The sequence below is a fragment of the Podarcis filfolensis genome (assembly GCF_964270895.1).
Source record: "Podarcis filfolensis genome assembly, chromosome: 9".
Taxonomy (NCBI): Eukaryota; Metazoa; Chordata; class Lepidosauria; order Squamata; family Lacertidae; genus Podarcis; species Podarcis filfolensis.
Genome location: NC_139610.1, coordinates 10,630,179 through 10,652,067, shown reverse-complemented (window position 1 = coordinate 10,652,067; position 21,889 = coordinate 10,630,179). Strand labels below are relative to the sequence as shown.

Genomic DNA, 21,889 nt, shown 5'->3' with positions numbered 1-21,889 from the left:
GGTTTGCCATCGCCTTTCTCCCAAGGAGCAGGCGTCTTTTAATTTCGTGACTGCTGTCACCATCCGCAGTGATCATGGAGCCCAAGAAAGTAAAATCGCTCACTGCCTCCATTTCTTCCCCTTCTATTTGCCAGGAGGTGATGGGCCCAGTGGCCATGATCTTCGTTTTTTTGATGTTGAGCTTCAGACCATATTTTGCACTCTCCTCTTTCACCCTCATTAAAAGGTTCTTTAATTCCTCCTCACTTTCTGCCATCAAGGTTGTGTCGTCTGCATATCTGAGGTTATTGATATTTATACATACAGTATATCATTTTTTTTTAAGTAGAAGGAAGGACTCAACAGTAAAGAGGTGTTTATAAAAGGAAAGGGATGTTTGTAAATGTTCAACACCCTGATAATTGTTAATAGTAAGATGATTAAGACTGCAATTCTATACACATTTATGTGGGAGTAAATCCTATGGAACTCACTGGGGCTTACTTCTAAGTAAACATGCCTGGATTGCACTGTAATGTTGCAGCCCTAAGAGGATGCATACAAATAATTTAGCTCCAATTATACATATTTAAACCACAAGTGGTTTAGAACCTTGAAAGAGATTCAAAGATGTTCTACTCAAGAGTAGACCCACTGAAATTAATGAACCTAAATTAGTCATGTCCATTTACTTCAGCGGGTCTAGTCTGACAAGGACTAGCACTGAATACCATGCATAGACTGGAACAGATAAAGCAGATTGTGATCAGTGTGATTATGATATTATAAATTTGTTAGATTTTAAGATGCCACAGGGCTCTTTGTTGTTTTCTCTTCAAAAGAGAACCACAAAACCCTTGCTGGAAATGGCTGTGTATGTTATTTGTACATATTTGAAACTCTTACAAAAATGTGAATAACAAAATATGAATACATTATAAATATTATTTTACTTCTTTTTTATGCAGCAAAATTACTTCTTCTGGAGACCAGGGCAAAATATATTTTGCAGACCCGTGGCATATTTCAGAATTGCTTAGACTAACATCCCTTAACACATTAGCCCCCTTACGGAAAGAACCATTCCTACTTTGTACAGCATATTGAGAATCCACAGTGTTTCTGTGACTAAGAGAGGGTGGCTGATGCCTAATGAACATCCTGCACAGTCCTATAATTAGGGGAGCAAAATAACTTGCACAGCTGCACAGGGCACAGCTGTGACATATTCTGCAAGATGGCTCCCTTGCTAACTCTGTCGCGCTGCTGTAATTTCTCTTCGCAATACTCTCTCCGCTACTCTCGTTGCTTCCTTTGGCCGACATTTCTTACATTTCACCAAACATTTTGGTGTAGTTTTTAAACCCAGGAATGAGAGCACTGAAGCATTTTATGCAGGAAAAATATACATAAGTCCCTAAGAATATAATAAGAGCCCTGCAGGATCAAACCAAGTAAGTCTGCCTTAGAACTTATTTATCTATTAATATATTTACACACCATGGGACGCGGGTAGCACTGTGGGTTAAACCACAGAGCCTAGGACTTGCCGATCAGAAGGTTGGCGGTTTGAATCCCCGCGACGGGGTGCGCTCCCGTTGCTCGGTCCCTGCTCCTGCCAACCTAGCAGTTCGAAAGCACGTCAACGTGCAAGTAGATAAATAGGTACCGCTCCGGCAGGAATGTAAACGGCGTTTCCATACGCTGCTCTGGTTCGCCAGAAGCGGCTTAGTCATGCTGGCCACATGACCCGGAAGCTGAACGCCGACTCCCTCGGCCAATAAAGCGAAATGAGCGCCGCAACCCCAGAGTCAGCCACGACTGGACCTAATGGTCAGGGGTCCCTTTACCTTTACCTTATATTTACACACTACCCTTCACCAAAATGGTAACAGGGCTGTTTACTTCACAATTTCTCTTAGCATATGCATTATTGTACACAGTGTTCTGCTGCACCGCAAAATTCAAAGAAGTGCGCAAATCAAAGCATAGCTATCTTTCAGTTTGCATATTTTTTGGGGCGAGTGCAAATTAGGTAGGTTTGCATTAAAACGTGAACCGAACCAAATTCCTTCCCCATACCTATTAGCAAACTTGGCCACTTTACTGCTTTCCCAAAGCAGTAATTAGGCTAACCAGAGTCTATACTCCCAGCTCCCTTTTAAAAATATCTGCTATGTTGGCCACTGTCCAGTTCTCAGGTATGGAAGCTGATGTTGGTGATGACAAGTAAGGTGTTTTTGTTAGCAGTTTCACATCTGATTTTTTAAAGAACTCTGGGGTGGATTCCAGACCTGATGATTTGTTCATTTTTTTTTGTTCTGTCATTAAGGCCCAGAACTTTGTGTCTTGTCACCACAGTTTGCTTCAGTTCCTCAGGCTCTCATCCAGCGAAGGCTAGTCCAGGTACAAGGACCTACATCAACCACAGTGAAGACAGATGCAAAGCTTTCATTCAGCTTCTCTGCAATTTCATTTTCCTCCTTTAGCACACCTTTTACTTCATCATCCACCTTGCTAGCTGGTTTTCCTGCTTCCATGATGTTTTTAGCAATGCTACATTCTTTTTATAAAAAAGTCTTTTTGTCTGCTTGCATTTCTTTTGAAAAAGTTACTGCTCCTTTTAGTTCTCATCTGGGCAAGACTTCCATCAGACTTAGCACCAGTGGTTGGCCCATAGCTGTCAACTTACAGATTTGAAAATAAGGGACCAGCAGCCTCGAAAATAAGGGATCAGCAGCCCAAATAAGGGATTTGGTTTAGCTTATACAGAAATCAGGCACTGATGGAGCCATGCTGCTTTGGCTGTGACCGACTGTGTTTTGCAGGGGGTTGGACTAGATGATCCTAAGGGTCTACAACTCCCACCAAAGAAGAGTGGCAGACAAAACTGATGAACGATGTCGAGATGGCAAAGCTTACAGGCAGAATTAGAAACCAGGAAGAGTACCTCTTTAATAAAGAATGGGGAAAGTTTATAATTTAGTTGAAAAGCTATTGTAAATAGCTACATACATTGGTAGGATTGACAGAAAACTTGCAGTAAAAATTTGAACTATGGATGGACAAATGATTTATAAAAATGGAGTTATGAAAGGGATGCAGAGGGGGAATCACTACATTAAGATGCTGCACTGGTTGGAGGGTATGCTAAGCAGCACATAGGGGCAGCCGTCGTCCTGGCACGAGGAGTTCCATCGGCCCTTTCCCGCCAGAGAGAGAGGGAGGGAGGGAGACTCTCGCCCACGCCGTCCGCGAGCCCGGCATGAGGTGGTTGCGGCGCGTGGCAGCCATTGAAGCGCCGCCCTTCTGCATCCCTCCCCATCCCCTCCTCTTCCTCCTCCCTCAGCCGCCTCAGCCACCACCTTTGGCTTCCCCTGGCAGTGCGGCAGAAGTCTCGCAAGAGAGGGGCTGCCTGCCCGCCCGCCGCCACCCATCTCCTCACAACACGCCCCTGAGGGGGAAAAGGGAGAGATGGAGACGCAGCAACTCGTGTGCGCGCTCTCTCTCGTCCCAGCTGCTGCTTCCCTCCCGAGCTGGGTGAGCATGAAACCCGGGATATTTAAGGGACATCATCAATAAGGGACAGCAGTAGACATGGCACTGGGATAAGGGAGTTTCCTGCCAAATAAGGGATGGTTGACAGCTATGGGTTGGCCAAATCAAGAATGGGTCGAGGGCCAAGCCTTCTGCCCACTTATTCATTGCTGGGTCCAGCTCCACCCTCTACCTCCATGTCTCACCTGGGCTTTGAGAAGGCCCTTTCCCAGAGCCTCGCATTTGGAGCAACTTGAAAAATAACAATCCAAGTGTTGAAAGTCTCACTAGCCTCCATAGCAAACTGCAGTGGTGGCCCATTATTCTGGCCATCTCACACAATGTACCAGTTCTATCTTAATCTCCTTCTGCTCTGAGAAGGAGGATCCCCTTGGTTCTTTCTCAGAACCCAAGTGCCAACGGAGGTGGCAGAGAAGCCAGCAGTGCTGCCACCAAAATTGCAACAATAATGTTTTTAAGTAAGTGGGTGTTTGTGGATGGGGGGAGGATTGGAGGCAGCTGTGGCAAGGCTAGGAGGCAGGAAGGGTTACTGGTAAGAATGTGCCAAAAGCCCCTGAAGCTTGGAACCCTTACTTCCATTTTCTGAAGGAAGCCTTTTTGCCATTAAAAGCACCATTGATTTTGCTGGCTGGCTGGTATCCTCTTGGACTTGGTGGGTATTTGTCCTGATCTGCAGTATGCATTCTCACTGAGCTTCTATCCATGTGGTTTTCCTTTCAACTTTTCCTTACCTTCTTTTTTTACCAGTCCCCTCATTTCTGAGAACTCGCCTCTTTTGAAGCCAAATATGACTATATTGGACTATGTTGGCAATTGCCCACTTACATAGACCATACCGCAATTTTTGCTCTATAAGATGCACCAGACCATAAGACGCACCTAGTTTTTGGAGGAGGAAAACAAGAAAGAAAATATTCTGAATCTCAGAAGCCAGAACAGCAAGAGGGATCGCTGTGCAGTGAAAGCAGCAATCCCTCTTGCTGGCTTCTGGAATAGCTGTGCAGCCTGCACTCGCTCCATAAGACGCACACACATTTCCCCTTACTTTTTAGGAGGGAAAAAGTGAGTCTTATAGAGCAAAAAATACAGTAACTCTGATAGCACCGTGGTCACTATTTCCAATCAATTTACCAACACTTACATCTCACAGTGCACCCACTTATGATTAAGTCCAGGGCCACCTGCCCTCTGGTCAGTTCCATGCCCAACTGTTATAAGGTGCAGTCATTTAGGGTATCTAGAAATGTGACCTTTCTCATGACCAGAAGCTGCCCAATACCATATTGGCTCATTAGTCAATCTAGCCCTGCATTGTTTATTTGGACGGTAGCAGCTCTCTCTGGGATCTTATCACTTGTTACATGTGTATCACCTGCTACCTGATGCTTGTAATTAGTGGTGACAGGGGAATGGACCTGGAAACCTCTGTGTTCAGAACATGTGCCTCACCACTGAGCTATGGTCCATTGCCGAAAAATGGCTAGACCAGGCTGCTACTTTTTATGTTGTATGCATTGGGATTTCAAGGTCCTCATCCTGCGAAGGGTGTGTGTGATCACGTCTCAAACTATATAGTCATTTCCCAAGTAATACAGAAATGAAGTGGCAGCCTGAGTTTGTAGAATTCTGGATGACACCACTACAGATTGCAGGAAAATTATATTTTTTAACATCTTCAAATCATCACAAGCCTAGCACATGAAGGAGTTATTTGATGTGATGGCTTACTATATCCTACAGAGTTTCTTATCTAAGGGAGTATTCAAAAATGTGACCTCGACTCTCACATAGGCTTTGAAGTGGTACAGTTCAGAACTCTCTATCATTTCCAGCCTCATTCTAAGTAAAGTGTAGAATCGCTCTTGTATGGAGGTGGGGTTAGGATTCCTCAGAAGTCTCTATTTCTTTACTGCAGCACTATGATAGGAGGCAAAAGTTACCCCTGGCAAAATTCTGGTTTCTCCCCTACTCCTCAAAGGTTTAGGAACTATCCAAGTCAGAACTTAGTAAACATTGTATTCATTAATGTGGGGAACAGTTCCAGCTATAAAGCTGGCTAGGTTGAACAGTCCTTTTGACACAAAAGGTTGGCATCAACTAGTGAGTCATGATCTCTCTATTGCTCTTTGTTTGGAATAAGAACATATATTCGGTTCCTCCTGCATTTTCAGCAGTACAACTTGACTTTGTTGTCTAATGAGACAAAGAAAGGAAAGACGTTTCTAAGCTTAACACCGTATTTAAGCTATTTAAATAGAGAATAGAATCTCTTATAACAGTGTAAATCACAAAACATTTTCTTCAAGGTTCTCAGTCTCTCTAGTTCTTCCACAGAGACTTTACTTTCCTGTTTTTCCTCCCCACTAACACACAGTCATTTTCCTCAGTTTTAAATTTATAAGATCAGTTTCTGCAGAGGTTGTGTAATACTATACTCAAAGATGAGGCCAAGAAAAAGAAAAGCAGGACAAGCTTTAAGCTATTTGCAATAAAGGCAAGGGCATTTGCTTCTTTACCCAGACATATTCTCTAGCATCTAACAAGATTATGGCCACCACTTACATTTATAAAATCATTATCATCTATGCTTGCACATAAGTCTATAGGGGCAGGTTGTTTTTTAATGGCAGCCACACCATTTACAAGGGAAAATGGGAAGTTCGAAAAGAATGGGCAGTTCAAAAACTGAAGTCATGCAAAGGTTATATTATGTTTGTTGATGTAAAAAGTGATTGATAACATGTTATCCAAGTAAGTGAAGTAGTCCAGGCTCTTCTAGAACCCCAGATTCTCCCCAAATATACCCATTTTGCCTCTCCCTGCTAAGTATTTGTGCAGGAGAGAGAATGTAGGCAGGTGCTGCTTGTCACACAAGCATATGAAAAGGTGTACCTGAAAAGCTATACCTTAAATGGTTTGCAAGCCCGTTCTCCTTTGAACCTGATCACTGTACCACTTAACTTCATAGGATTAGTATTTCCTGATTTGGTCACTGAGAGAATCAACTAGAAGGAGAAGAAATTCCACTTTATATAGCTTCTCCTGCTACTGATTCAGCACTGTGGTAGGGAAAGAAAAATCACAAAAGGGCTTCAACGGAGCTTTTAGAGTTTGGGAAATTTTTCTATTATAAGCTCTGGTATGGTGCTTGCCAGCTGCTCTTAGTGTGCAGTTTAAATATTCAAGTGCCTATTGTTCTCATCAGCAATTGTGCATTATGGCTGTGTGTGTGTACCACTCTGGGAAACAGTTCCTTTTTTCAACAGTCTCAGAGGGACTGATAAAGCCCTAAAACAAGCAATGTGGATTAATTCCCAACTAGATAAGATTCCTCCAAATCCCCAAAGATAATTTGCTTGAAGCTTAATTTTCGGCCTGTTATTACATGAAGGCTTTATCTTCAACCAAAGCTGGGAGCAAAATTAAGCAAGCTGACTTTAGCCAAATAAAACGAACAGTTGAGCTAGAATCCATTGACAGCTGGTACTTGGAATACAACTCTACAGCGGAAGAGTACCTCAGCATCTATTTAGCGTGGCCACTTAAAGGTAAAGGACCCTTGACAGTTAAGTCCAGTTGCGAAGGACTCTGGGGTTGCGGCACTCATCTCCCTTTACTGGCCGGCGTTTGTCCGCACACAGCTTCCGGGTCATGTGGCCAGCATGACTAAGCCGCTTCTGGCAAAACCAGAGCAGCACACGGAAACGCCATTTACCTTCCCGCTGGAGCGGTACCTATTTATCTACTTGCACTTTGACGTGCTTTTGAACTGCTAGGTTTGCAGCACCAGGGACCGAACAACAGGAGCTCACCCCGTTGCGGGGATTTGAATCACCAACCTTCTGATCAGCAAGCCCTAGGCTCTGTGGTTTAGACCACAGCGCCACCCGCATCCCCTAGGGTGGGCACTTAAAGGTAAAGGGTAAAGGGACCCCTGACCATTAGGTCCAGTCGTGACCGACTCTGGGGTTGCGGCGCTCATCTCACTTTATTGGCCCAGGGAGCCGGCGTACAGCTTCCGTGTCATGTGGCCAGCATGATGAAGCCACTTCTGGCGAACCAGAGCAGCACATGGAAACAGTGTTTACCTTCCCGCCGGAGCGGTACCTATTTACCTACTTGCACTATGACGTGCTTTCAAACTGCTAGGTTCGCAGGACCGGGGACCGAACAACAGGAGCTCACCCCGTTGTGGGGATTTGAATCACCAACCTTCTGATCGGCAAGCCCTAGGCTCTGTGGTTTAGACCACAGCGCCACCCACATCCCCTAGGTGGCCACTTAGGGACCTCCTAAAAAGAAGAAATTCATTATGCAGATTTGCAAAAAATAAAAATAATGCATATTGTAAGGCGGGGTAGCTAACCGTTTTAAATCCGAGGGCTGCATGAGCTATTGGCCAACCTGCAGAGGGTGGCATGGCAGTAGTGGATGTGGCCACAGCAAAAGTTACAGAATTCAAAGTACAGTAGCTACATGACAATCATTCTATCAACGCAAGCATTTCAGCTTCCAAGATAAAACAATCCTCCCCACTGACCCGAGCCTCTTGCAGGAGAAGGGGAAGAGTTTGGGAGCCCACTCCACACTCTAGAATCTAAGATATATATGCAAATTAGGAAATAATTATTATAATTTAAATAGAAATACAATGGATAGTAGGGGAAGACTGTGACCAGGTGACTGACCTGTGTGTCTGCTCAATCTGCCATTGGTGGGAAACTTCAAGACCACTGTTTTCCTTCTTATGCTTATTTATCCTGAAATGGACTACAAATATCAAATAAAATGCCCAGAAATCTCTAGCGACAAAGACCTGGTACATCTATCTGGGCAACACCAAATAATTTCCTCCATAATGTCAGTCTCATAAAAAGCTTAATTTTATTTACTAGTGCACAATTTTTTTTTTACACGTAATTCAACTGTAAGTGCTTTAAAGCTCCACTGAGCACATGCTTCGCTCTCTTATATGAAATTAAATGGCCATAACTATAACAGGCATTTTACTCTTCAAAGTGCTTACCTTTAGCTGGATCATGCTCAATAATATGTAATAATTCATACATATTTTTATTAGAACAATCTATATTATTCTGAATTGTATTCCTTTGCTAATTTATTATACAGAAGTGTCTTTTAATTTTATTCTAATTGTTTTGGTTTCAACAAGATAATGATGATGAAACTAATATCAGGTTAAAATCCTGCGCATATTTATTTGGCAGTATGACAATGGAATCAGTAAAAGATGTGTAGGATTATGCTGCAAAAGCTCAAATATTATAGCATATAAAAAACTCCATTAGTTTGGAATGCTAGAAATATAAAACAAACAATAGAATCACATTGGGTAGAGCTGCAAAAAACATTATTTTTCATAAGCAACCTTTCATTCTGATTTTATTTTTTTGCCTATTTTAATATACAACATCTGCTATATTTAGAGGTCCATGGGAGCTCCCTCTGGTGGATTTATTAATAGCTGAATGCTGAATGCTATTAATAGTCTGTTACTAGCTGGATAACAAGAGCTTGATGCCCTGATTCTTAACATATTTCTTCAGAATCAGCAGGTCAATCTGATGGTCCTTTTGTGCTGGCAGACGCTTCGTCGCCATAACATCGTGTGATGAAAGCACACAATACCAGCAGAAAACAATACCAGCAGAAAAAGAGAATTTAGCAACTCCCACAGCATCCCTTAACAACACCTAACAACACCGATCATGCTCTCTGCCCCCACATAAGGCATGCACAGTCTACATCTGCCAACATGCAAGAACTCAGGGACAGGACTGTTCGTCCTATTGATTTATGTGGAGTTTCTTGCAGAATAACCATACATTAGATTGCAGCTCACATGCATGCATAGGTACTGGGGTAAGGATGGTGAGCTAAATGTGGTTGAGGTACTGAAAAGACTCAGGGCATAGACCTATAGTACAATCTAAAAGGTAAAGGTAAAGGTATCCCTGCCCTTACAGGGCCAGTCTTGACAGACTCTAGGGCTGTGTGCTCATCTCACTCTATAGGCCAGGAGCCAGCGCTGTCCGCAGACACTTCCGGGTCACGTGGCCAGTGTGACGAAGCTGCTCCGGCGAACCGGCACCAGAGCAGCACACGGAAACGCCGTTTACCTTCCCGCTATAAAGCGGTACCTATTTATCTACTTGCACTTAAGGGTACTTTCGAACTGCTAGGTGGGCAGGAGCTGGGACCGAACAACGGGAGCTCACCCCACCGCGGGGATTCGAACCGTCGACCATGCGATGGGCAAATCCTAGGCGCTGAGGTATTACCCACAGCGCCACCTGCGTCCCATAGTACAATCTACATATACTGTAAATGCAAATGTAAGTCTGTGAGATGGGCTGAGAAGTCTCATCAGCGTAGTGACCTCCTGGTGTAAAAGGTGTAATAGTCTCTCAAGAAACCTGGTCCTCGGCTAGACGAAAGTTGGATTAGTCAGCTGATCAATGTCCCAACTCTTTTCCTAAGATAATTTGGAATTGATATGTAAGTTAGGATTCATTTTTAAAGTGGTTGGGGTTTTTAAATTGTAAGTGTAACATGTTGTTGTTTAGTCATTTAGTCATGTCCGACTCTTTGTGACCCCATGGACCAGAGCACGCCAGTCTTCTACTGCCTCCCGCAGTTTGGTCAAACTCATGCTGGTAGCTTCAAGAACACTGTCCAACCATCTCGTCCTCTGTCGTTCCCTTCTCCTTGTGCCCTCCATCTTTCCCAACATCAGGGTCTTTTCCAGGGAGTCTTCTCTTCTCACGAGGTGGCCAAAGTATTGTAGCCTCAGCTTCACGATCTGTCCTTCCAGTGAGCACTCAGAGCTGATTTCCTTCAGAATGGATAGTTTGATCTTCTTGCAGTCCATGGGACTCTCAAGAGTCTCCTTCAGCACCATAATTCAAAAGCATCAATTCTTCACCAATCAGCCTTCTTTATGGTCCAGCTCTCACTTCCATACATCACTACTGGGAAAACCATAGCTTTAACTATAGAGACCTTTGTTGGCAAGGTGATGTCTCTGCTTTTTAGGATGCTGTCTAGGTGTAACATAAAACATTCTATTTTCCCTCTGAGTCCTTTGCTTAGTGGACATATTTTAACCTAAAAAGAGGAGGGTGGGGACAAAATATTTCAAAACAACTTTTGACATTGCCACACAGAAAAAAAATAGAGGTCATTTCTATTGGCATCCCTGTAAGCTTGTTTCTCTACAGACAACATCATCAGTTCAAGAGCATGCCAGAGAGCTGTCTGCAATCTGCAGTTTCAGGAGATGTAATGTTCTGGAAGGCAAGTGGAATTTGGGACCACGGCTTATTTGCCTTGCCTTCTCTTCTTCCACTTCCCAACCCTGAACAAAAAGGCTGTTCAGTATTAACAATACAGCAAATTTAAAATGAAATCCTTGAAAGAACTCAAATTCTTTGTGCAAAACAAAATGGAGGCATAACACTGACAGCAAGAAAACTAACATCAGTGTTTGCATCAAGTAGATATAAGTAGAAGATATATGAATCTGATCTTTGAAGAGTTTATGAGGAAACCATTTTTAACTTACCAAATGCACAGTCTCTTTCTATGCTATGGGAAGTGGAAAACTTTGGAAGCAGCTTAGAAAGGGATGTTTTAAAGGTCTTTACTTTGTTACATATTGTGGGATTTTAAATCTCTGTTGCACTTCTCTCACCAGAGAGTACTTGCCTCAAACCTGGATCTAGGCATGCAAGGAAATTCTCCTTTTATATACCTAACAAAAACCCAACAGTCATCTGGTCCAAGTCTAGTTTTAAAAAGTTGTCCGTCAGCTGTTATTGGCACCTGGAAAGCAGACTGAACAGGAACAAAGGTCACCCGAATACAATATTCCCCATTAAGGTGAGATATGTTTTATTTAAATTATCGTAATTATGTCAAAAAGTATTTAGAAATTTTATTTATTTAGTAAATTTCCATCCTGCCCGCTGTCTTTCCTGATCCCAGGTCAGTGGAGGCAGGGAGAGAGATTGCAAACCTAAAAAACATTGATACAATGCATAAAAATAAAAACAAGATTTTATACCAATAAAATCTGAAAGAAAGTTGCCTATTTTTTTCACCAGCACATTAAGGTTTGGGCAGATAACTGTGAACCGCCCTGAGACCTGAGGGTATAGGGCGGTATACAAATTTAACAAATAATAATAATAATAATAATAATAATAATAATAATAATGAAGAAATGGGAGCCTATGGGACTCCCAAAGGAAGGGTGTTTCACATTCAGGGTGCCACCACAAAGAAATTCAATTTTTGAGTGGCTGTATAATGCACATGCCTTGGGTGTGTGACTTTGAGAAGGGTTTATCCTTCAGATTATAGGAACCAAGCAAAACATAACAGGGAAGAACACTCCTTCATGTTTCTGAAGTTATGGTAGATCAGTAACCATGCCATTCCCATAATGTAAGAATTGACTCTCAAACTGATGGCTCAGATTGAGTCACCAGGTTCCCTGGCCTCTTTCAGCGGCATCAGTGCCATAACAGAGAGAGCATTTGGGCTGCATTCCAGTGGCATATTAGTACTGCAATAGTGCATCATCCTGTTTCTCATAATTCTTCCAACTCATTATCATGTGATAATTGCAGCTATTACTTGAATGTGTGAAGTAGCTATTAGGAACTGGCTATTGCTAATCATCCTCTCTTATCACCCAAGTTAATTATCTAATGTGAGAGGCAAGCTGGGAGTTGATAAATCCATCAATCAACCCTGGGATGAAACATAGGACAGGTTAAACCTAGAACATGATGTTAGGTGCTTTTGTGCTCTTGCACTAGCAACCAATGGCTGTCTTACCATGAACATCCACATTGGTAACATCTGGGAGTGTAGAGAAGGTGTGTTTCAGATTGCAGTATACTATGGAACGTTTAAAACAGCACATTTCCTAGTTTCAAAACCACCTTAGTAAACCCTACACAGGATACCTGTAAAGCAGGCCAGTATTATCTCAGGATAAGAGGTAGAATGCGTAATGAGTCTGAAGTAAAAAAAATCACACACAGAAACAATTCTTAAAATCCTTATCCGAAAAGCAAAATAAGGACAGAGGCTGATTCTAGTTAAGAGGGACAGTTGGAGCATATAACAGGCGAATGGTTGGAGCATATGACAGGGCTGCATACGTACAGTAGTAAACACTAGGATGGCACGTCCTCATATAACAGTGCAATCCCATGGGGTAGATCCACACCACACATTTAAAGCACTTCCAACACACCTTTAAAGCACTGGACTTCTCCCAAAGAATCCTGAGAACTGTAGATTGTTAAGGGTTCTTAATAATTGTTCTTAATAATTCCATGGACTGCAAGAAGATCAAACCTATCCATTCTTACGGAAATCAGCCCTGAGTGCTCACTGGAAGGACAGATCCTGAAGCTGAGGCTCCAATACTTTGGCCATCGCATGAGAAGAGAAGACTCCCTAGAAAAGACCCTGATGTTCGGAAAGATGGAGGGCACGAGGAGAAGGGGACGACAGAGGACGAGATGGTTGGACAGTGTTCTCGAAGCTACCAACATGAATTTGACCAAACTGTGGGAGGCAGTGGAAGACAGGAGTGCCTGGCGTGCTCTGGTCCATGGAGTCATGAAGAGTCGGACACGACTAAACGACCAAACAACAACAATAATTGTAGCTCTGTGCAGGGGGGAAATACAGCTCCTAGGATTCTTGGGCTTTACTTCATGTGCTTTAAATGTGTGGTAGATGTAATTTAAGTGTGAATCTGCCCCATATCTATTCAGAAGTCCTATTGAATTTAGTGGGCCTTACTCCCTGTGAAGTGCAGCTGATTGCAGCCAAATATTCTAGACTTAACTTATGGCACATTCTTGACTTGTGGCTGGTCACTGTTGGCATTTGCAAGCTCTGAATGACCTTCTGTATCTCTATTTGCTGGTTAGAAGAAATAATTATTTGAAAAGATAACATTGCCACCCTCTTTTCTACCTGGGTCCCACACTGATGTAAGTTTCTTCAGGATTCACGCCACATATTTATTTGATGTTTTGTTTTTTAAAAAGGCATATGCTCCCTTTTCACATACTGTCAAAAAAGTAAAAATTGTAAATGTTCAACATACTGTGACAAATCACAGTAAACAACCAAACAGTGCCCTTTATCACAGCAGGGATACCAGAGTTATTTAGCTTGAAAACTCTAACAGCATGTAGTGTCTCTAACGTTCCAAAAATATAAATATTGCCAATGACAGCTTTCGTTTGCAACCAATTCTACAAACTGGAAACATAAAATTGCCCCCCCCCCCCAGCACCTTCAAGGAGGTAGGAATGTGAAGCTGATAATATAGGCCATATGCTGAATGAACAAAATGTTTTATTGGCCTCAAACCTGGAAAGGAAACAAATTATGTATCTAATCAAACCTCAGAAAAACCAATACGCAAACTGAAACCCAGGTATCCTGCAAAATTTGTACTTTTTTTCTGTTGCTGTTCTTACATAGGATCTCTAAGGTTGACATCCAACAACATGCAAATGGACTTCCACTCATGCAATGAGTTTTACTCTTGCAGCCCCAATTCCCCCGGTCTGCGCCAGATCATCCCCCTGGCTGCCTAGAGCAGATTTGGGGGTGGGGCTTCAGAGGAAAGAAAAGTGCACTGTGTTGCATGAGCAGAAGTCTATTCTGCAGGTGACACCACTGGATTTCACCTTATGTCATTTCCCTTTTAATAACCCTCCCTTGCCTTTCTGCCCTTCTCCACAAGTTCTTATGGTTCATCATTTATATCGATGAACTTTTTGTTCCTTCTCAAGAGCACCCTCTTAACATTTTTATGGTTCCTTATCGCGTTCAGAACAAGTTTAGACTTCCTGCTCACTTATAACGCACTGGCAGATTTCTCTGCCAAGATGGGCCTTAAATCCATGCTTCTCCTCCCCAGACTTGTGTTAGATTTACAGAACTTGCTAAAACGACATCTATGAAGATGACACAAGTCTGCTTTCTCTGTACACTTTTATTTGTTGTTGTTTAGTCGTTTAGTAGTGTCCGACTCTTCATGACCCCATGGATCAGAGCATGCCAGGCACTTCTGTCTTCCACTGCCTCCCGCAATTTAGTCAAACTCATGCTGGTAGATTCGAGAACGCTATCCAACCATCTCGTCCTCTGTCATCCCCTTCTCCTTGTGCCCTCCATCTTTCCCAACATCAGGGTCTTTTCCAGGGAGTCTTCTCTTCTCATGAGGTGGCCAAAGTATTGGAGTCTCAGCTTCAGGATCTGTCCTTCCAGTGAGCACTCAGGGCCGATTTCCTTCAGAATGGATAGGTTTGATCTTCTTGCAGTCCATGGGACTCTCAAGAGTCTCCTCCAGCACCATAATTCAAAAGCATCAATTCTTCGGGGATCAGCCTTCTTTATGGTCCAGCTCTCACTTCCGTTCATCACTACTGGGAAAATTTGATCAGTAATATAAAAGTGTACTTTTCCCAGTACACTTTTATACTACTGATCAAATTGATTTGGTATCTTGGTCTTCATTATATGTTAAACTTTCATCTAATCAACTAACTGAATTTTAGCTGCAGCTATATACATCCTGTACAGCACAATAATTTGGCCACATTGTGAATGGCTGTGCCGTCATTCATCCCAGTGTCACTTCATGCCAGCAGTAAAGCAATCCACCATCTTCTAATGCATTACAGTGAACGTTTATACAACTATTACACCTTGCAGGGCTTCAATATTTTTTCTTTAAGAGGCTTGTCGTCTATACAGAGCACAGCGGATTGTCAAGTGACTTCTATGGTTGTCAGAAAGATACCTAGATCCAGCAACCCCGACTTCTACATTTTGATGTTAATGGAGGAAAAGATAATGGAAACATTTATAAAGAAGAAGATTGCAATTCAGTTAAGGTTATGATTTAGTAGGGAGTCGGTCAGCATGAACCAGTTAAATGAAGATCATGTGTGACAAATGTATTAGGGTCATTTCTACACATTATTGAATGGGTAAGATGAAGCCATCAGTATAATTCATCCAGGTTTCAGGAAAGCATTTGTTAATATGACTACATCATGAGATGGATTTACAAGGTCAGGCAGAAGAGGATAGGAGACAACATCTGAAATGGAATATAAATTGGTTTAGACATAAGAAGCAGATGGTGTCAGTAAGACGTAAGAATTCATGGTGCAGAAAGGTAGGGTATGCATGAATAAAAATACAGAGCATCGCATGATTCATCTGTTGTGCTGGGAAGGTAGAAACAGACAGAGCTGCACAGCACTTGAACCAAGCACTTTCACAGAGTGACTGACTGGAAAGCTATTGTGGCAATGCAAATTTGTCATACAGGAATCCCATGTACTCAACATACTAACTTCCTCAATAGGCAGAGGGAAATTGCTTAAACTTCACAGGTTATTAACCACTTCTACCTGCTCTTTAGCACCATCTGTGCACCTGATTAAATACCAAATGGAAATAAATGCATCGTAAGTGCAGGTCAAAATTAGAACATAAGTGCAGAGAACAATACGCTTTTCTATAAATAGTATTCATCTGCATGATAAATGTGGCTTTAATTATAACTATACTAATTAATATATCAAATCAATATTCAAGGCACTTCACATTCAAGAATACAATAGTCTTTCAACAGCTCTGTAAGGCCGGCCAATAGAAGCATCCAATAATGCAAGGCAGGCTGAATATGTGTGTAATAGCCTGGAAGAGGAGGAGGAAGATGAGTTTCAATGGCTTATTGAAAAATTAAGAGCTCTAGACCTTTCAAGCAGAGCTCTTTTCCATAATCCTAATCCATATGATATCTCAAATTCTGTTACAAGGTGAGAGAATGATGGTCAAACTAGATAATATGCTAAATACATAGATGCTGCATAAAATGGCAACCACAGGTTTGGCTCCCCATTGTATCACCCCATGATGTCTAATAGACCTTATTGCACTAAACTAGTTTATTCACTGATGAGCCATTACAGCACAATCCACCTAGGGTGCAACACTAGTTGACTTTGCACGTAGAAGTCCATAGAAGTGATGGATATTCATCTTAAGGGTTTGCACTGGTGTAGACAGGTCATTTGTGCAACATCATTGGGTTTTTTTGCTTCCCTGAATGGATTATGACAGGATTACCTGAAGGGCTGCCTATGCAAAATATCAATCTCTCTTACTGCCTTAAGATCAGCTTCAGAAGCTCTGCTTAGATGCGCACCAACAAAGACAATTAGGGTTGATGGGCAGAAGGAACAGTGTCTTCTTGGTGAAGAACCCACAGTTATTGAACTCGATTCTGCATGTTATGCAGGCTCAATCACTTGCTGTCTTTAAAGGAGACTTAAAGACCTACTCTTTCTACTGTTGCTTTTATCAGATAGTCTATTGGTGTGTCCAGTTTTTGCTATGGCCATGTCTTGCTGTTAGCTGGTGCTACTTTTAGTAGTATTTTGTGCTGCTTTTAGTTGTAATGAAATGCTTGCTTTTATCTGGTTTTAAATTTGTATTATATTATATTATATTATATTATATATTATATTATATTATATTATATTATATTATATTATATTATATTATATTATATTATATTATATTATATTATTGGTTTGGTGTATATTGTTGTGAAACATTTTCTTTGAAAAATATTATATAAATCTAAAAAATAAGAAAATACTCTTGCATTATTCATGTGGTTCCACAACTGGATTTTCTGGCAATATTGTTTTAAACGTATGTACTTTTATACTTTATTTAGTCTGCCAAGATTGATTAGGGCTGAAGAGTTTGAAATGAATTTGTGCCTGCATTATAATTGCATTGAACAACAAGATTTGCATTCCAAAATGACAAAGTCATTTATGTTTATGAAAAACGAGACATGGATTATGATTCTAAGATCATAGATACGAGTGGTATTTGTTTACAACTATTTTAAACTAATATGGACAATCCTCAGCTCCAATTCATTCCAGTAGACTGTGAGCAGGATAGGAATACCATCCCAACGTATTAACAACAATGAACCAGCAACCAATTAGGCTGCTTGGTGACATGGTTATTTTCCACGCCACCCTTTTGTACAAGTGACTGGTGACTGGGGGCGGCCGCCGAGACCACATAACACCGGTCTTGAAAGACCTACATTGGCTCCCAGTACGTTTCTGAGCACAATTCAAAGTGTTGGTGTTGACCTTTAAAGCCCTAAATGGCCTCGGCCCAGTATACCTGAAGGAGCGTCTCCACCCCCATCGTTCTGCCCGGACACTGAGGTCCAGCACCGAGGGCCTTCTGGCGGTTCCCTCATTGCGAGAAGCAAAGGTACAGGGAACCAGGCAGAGGGCCTTCTCGGTAGTGGCGCTTGCGCTGTGGAACGCCCTCCCATCAGATGTCAAAGCGATAAACAATGACCTGACATTCAGAAGACATCTTAAGGCAGCCGTGTTCAGGGAAGTTTTTAATGTGTGACATTTTAGTGTATTTTTGGTCTCTGTGGAAGCTGCCCAGAGTGGCTGGGGAAACCCAGCCAGATGGGCGGGGTACAAATAATAAATTATTATTATTATTATTATTATTATTATTATTAGTGTGGAAAGTAGCTACAGCGATACAGCCATGTGTGGGCATGTAGATCATTATTTCAGATCTAAATTATGGGCAAAATCTGCCAGGCACCCCCAGATGCTGGGTGTGGAGAATCTTCACCCTCTACAGCAGGCCCTTGTACATGCAACAGGAGTAAGTCTCCTATGGAAGATTGCCTCAATGGTTGTATGGATGTACGCTTTACTGGATCAGGGCAATGGTCAAGAAGTAGTTCTCCCTTCTAAACATCTAATATTATCATATCAGCATCTTTCAGAAGTGATCTAATGGATTTTATCACCCTTGCAACAACTGCATTGCCTGGAGACAAACCATCAGGTGGTGTGGATCCATAGCAGTTACTACAGAATGACCGCTGGGAGGTGTGCAGAGAGAAGAAACGCCATGGTGCATCTGCAGCAGCACAACCAGATGCCTTCATCTGCCCCAGCTGCAACAAAACATGTCTCTCCCATATCAATCTCTACAGCCACAGCTGTTGTTGCAACCTTCTAATAGTTTGACCCCAAAAGGCACACTCCTCCATTGTCTCCTAAAACAGATGGATGCCAGGCAACCAACCTCATCACTTGAAAAACAAATTAGCAGACCACAAAATAATCTGATAAGAACAAATCCCCAGTTTACTAAGAACCTTTGGTACAAAATATGTTTTACTATTTCCCCCCCCCCCATGACATACACTGGCATCTAATGCAGACATGCTTTCTACCTTTCACTGCACATATTCTGGTTGTGTCTGACTGCAGGTTGAACAAAATAGAATCTAATCACTGATTACATTATTTCTGGCTGTGTTGATGAAATAAGGCGATTGGGAAGAAAACGATATAGGAGGAACTACTGGGAAGGAAAGGCAGTCATTGTGACAAGAGAACCCTTACGCCTCTTGGGGAAAAAATCCACGCAGAATTTGTTTATATAATCTTTACAAAGCTAAAAGTGGTGCCCAAGGGTGACTGCCAGAGTCCTCTGCCCCTTCTGATTTCTTATTGATGATGATGATAATGTTTGATTTGAAGGTTTCTGGGCGAGTGTTGCCTTCATTTTTTCTGGGTTTTTTTTTTGCAGGGGTTATAGATGTTTTGGCTGTTTGGGGATGGGGCTCTGCTCTTCACCTTTCTTTTGTAAAATGGGTACATTTTGGTACTCATGTCAGTTTCTTAGATTACGGTGGCAAAAGCATTGATGTACCAAGTGCTGTTGTGCTTCAGACATATTCATCTAATAGGCTCAGAATAGCGGTTGCTAAGCTTCCTTTTGAGGCTAGAGATCTTAGGCGTCACAGGACTACCTGCTCTCTATCTGTACACACACACCACCTTGCATCTCTGAAGAGATGCTGCTTTGGGTGCCAATGAAGTTGAGTGGTGGCACTTGTATCATGTTAACTCTGTCCAGAAGGAAATTAACCAGATCCCATTCTATATGACTTTTTAAAAGAAATCTGTAAAGACTTTAAGGAGATCTGTAAAGACTTTATCTTATTATCCCAGGCACCCTAAGAGGTGATACGCACGTATTATGAGAGACTGTTGTTTGTGTGTATTTTGCTTTCCTTAATTTTTTCATGCTTTTATGACTCTGTTTGGGCCCTCGTGGCTAACAAACAAACAAACAAACAAACAAACAAACAAACAAACAAACAAATGAAAGTCTATGAATTTAAATGCCCTGTTCATGAATGCCCCTGTGCTGGTCCCGGGGGGAAGGTCACCGTTGGCGTAGTCAAAGTCCGGTCCAGGGTCACTAGCCTGGAAACAGTTCACAAGGAGCGGGGCGAGGTCCGAAGCAGGAAGCCGGGCAGGGACAGGAACACTGGAGGGTCAGGTCTGGGTCCGGGCAGGAACAGGTACTCAACAACGACATTGCTCCCGCAACCTGGGACCGGGCTGACTGGCCTTTATCTTCTCTGAGGCCAGGGGTGGTCCCGGCCCCCAGGAGACCCGCCTCTCCTGGCCTTAAGGCGAGCACTCCTCCTGGGAGAAACCAGTTCCCTTCGCCTCTCTGCCCTGAGCCTCTGCAGTTCAGGAGAGGCTGAAGGGTTACTGAGCCCAGGGGGAAACTCACCTGTAGGCACTGAGTCCTCAATCACCTCTGGAGCCAGAGTGGATTCACCTGGTGCCTGCTCCTGAGGATCTGGCACAGGTGCAAGCACTTCAGAATCAAGGCCCTGCCCCAGTTCAGCCGGCCCTGGAGGCGGGGACTCCTGTGCAGGCTGGGATTCCTCCGGTTCAGCCTCTGAATCAGATTCCCAGGCCATCACAGCCCCAAAGCCTCCCACAGGGTGCTGTTAGAAACAGGCTGAAGCACTGGAAGGACCTTTGGTCTGGTCCATCAAAGCAATTCTTATGTTTCTTTAAAAGGCAATTTTAAGAAGAATGCTGCAGATGGTCACTGGGAGCACTGTTATGGGTGCTGCCTCCAACACTGCCACAGTTCCTGAGAAGCTTTCCAGAGCTCCTGCCAATTCTCAGCTCCATTGATTTCAGTGGGGAATCCATCAATTCATTCCAGCTGCGACCCATTAGTATAATTGAAACAAACCATTTTGTCATACTAGTGTTACAAAGTTTCTCTCTAATTGATTTTGATTATTTCCCATCTTAATTTAAAGCCCCACGATTGATTACTAGCAAACTAAAAATTTGCACATGGGTACTGCCGAACGCAACATTACATTTCAACCATGCAATGATAAATGCGGGTGCTTTGAGCATGAAATTCCTTAATGGGACCACCCTTCACAGGAGACCATGTTGTTTAGTATCTAGAGAGAGGAAGAGTCTGTATTCAGACAATATAAGGAGGGCAAGAACCCAGAGAGAGAATGGCTTCTGAATTCCAAGTAATGAGAGAAATCCTAAGGTGGCAGAGGCCAGTTTTGGTTCTGAAATAAAACAAGTCATAGTGTTTTTACATTATAATTTAATTAATTTTAACTATTATCTTTCACATGCTTTTAGTTATCAGTGTTTTATCCATATTGGCTTTAATTTTTGTAAGTCGCTTTGAATCCCAGTTCTGGGGGAAACTGGAAGACTGTATAAAAATAAATAAAATAATGATGATTATCTCCACTTTTGAATTCCATAACTGTATTTCTATATGTCTTAGGTCTTTTTAAAAATCAAAGCATAAATAAATAAATATGTCTAGCTGCATACTACTATGTAGAGGACTATAAAGTATCAGGCTCTCTTCATACTGGTACCATTTTTGACATGGCAAGACAAACATGGCACTATACCTCACTTATGTCAACAGATGATATTATTGATGATCTAGATATGTTACCTCAACAAACAAAACAGGTTATATTTGTCTACCATCACTTATGACTTGCAATCAACAGCTAGGTAAATGTCACCAAACTTCAAATATGCAATGCAAAAGAATATAGGCATAAGGCATGTTAATTTTTTTTTTACTTTACACTCTGATCTCAGATTCATTAATCCTACTTCATTTCTCAGGTCTGTGTATGTGTGTGTAGATACACACACACATTTAATATTCAAACAAATAAGTTCACTAAATTTATGTGCAGCAAGATAACAGGATTAAAATGAGCCACCTTTCTTCTACTGAAGAGCACTACTGAGGAAGCTAAAGCCTCAGAGAATAAAAATAATTGGAAGTGATCATAAATAGAGATAACTGAAGAAAAATACAATCTTGC

At 42.1% G+C, this 21,889-nt stretch overlaps 1 protein-coding gene across 3 annotated transcripts in view; it reads right to left on the bottom strand.

Annotated features, from left to right (window-relative positions):
* LOC310770285 (uncharacterized protein) overlaps nt 1–21,889 on the bottom strand; it is a gene marked incomplete at its 5' end in the record, with an annotated part of 36,702 nt that overhangs the window by 10,618 nt on the left and 4,195 nt on the right. Inside the window, one exon of one of the 3 annotated variants that reach the window (XM_083630874.1) lies at nt 16,211–16,311. The exons of 1 other annotated variant lie outside the window; for it this stretch is intronic. In XM_083630874.1, coding sequence (XP_083487000.1) covers nt 16,240–16,311 — 72 coding nt within the window. In that variant the 3' untranslated portion in view covers nt 16,211–16,239. Of the gene's footprint in view, nt 1–16,210; nt 16,312–21,158; nt 21,250–21,889 lie in introns of those variants that run through there. One more of the 3 variants, XR_014552026.1, reaches the window with a different exon arrangement.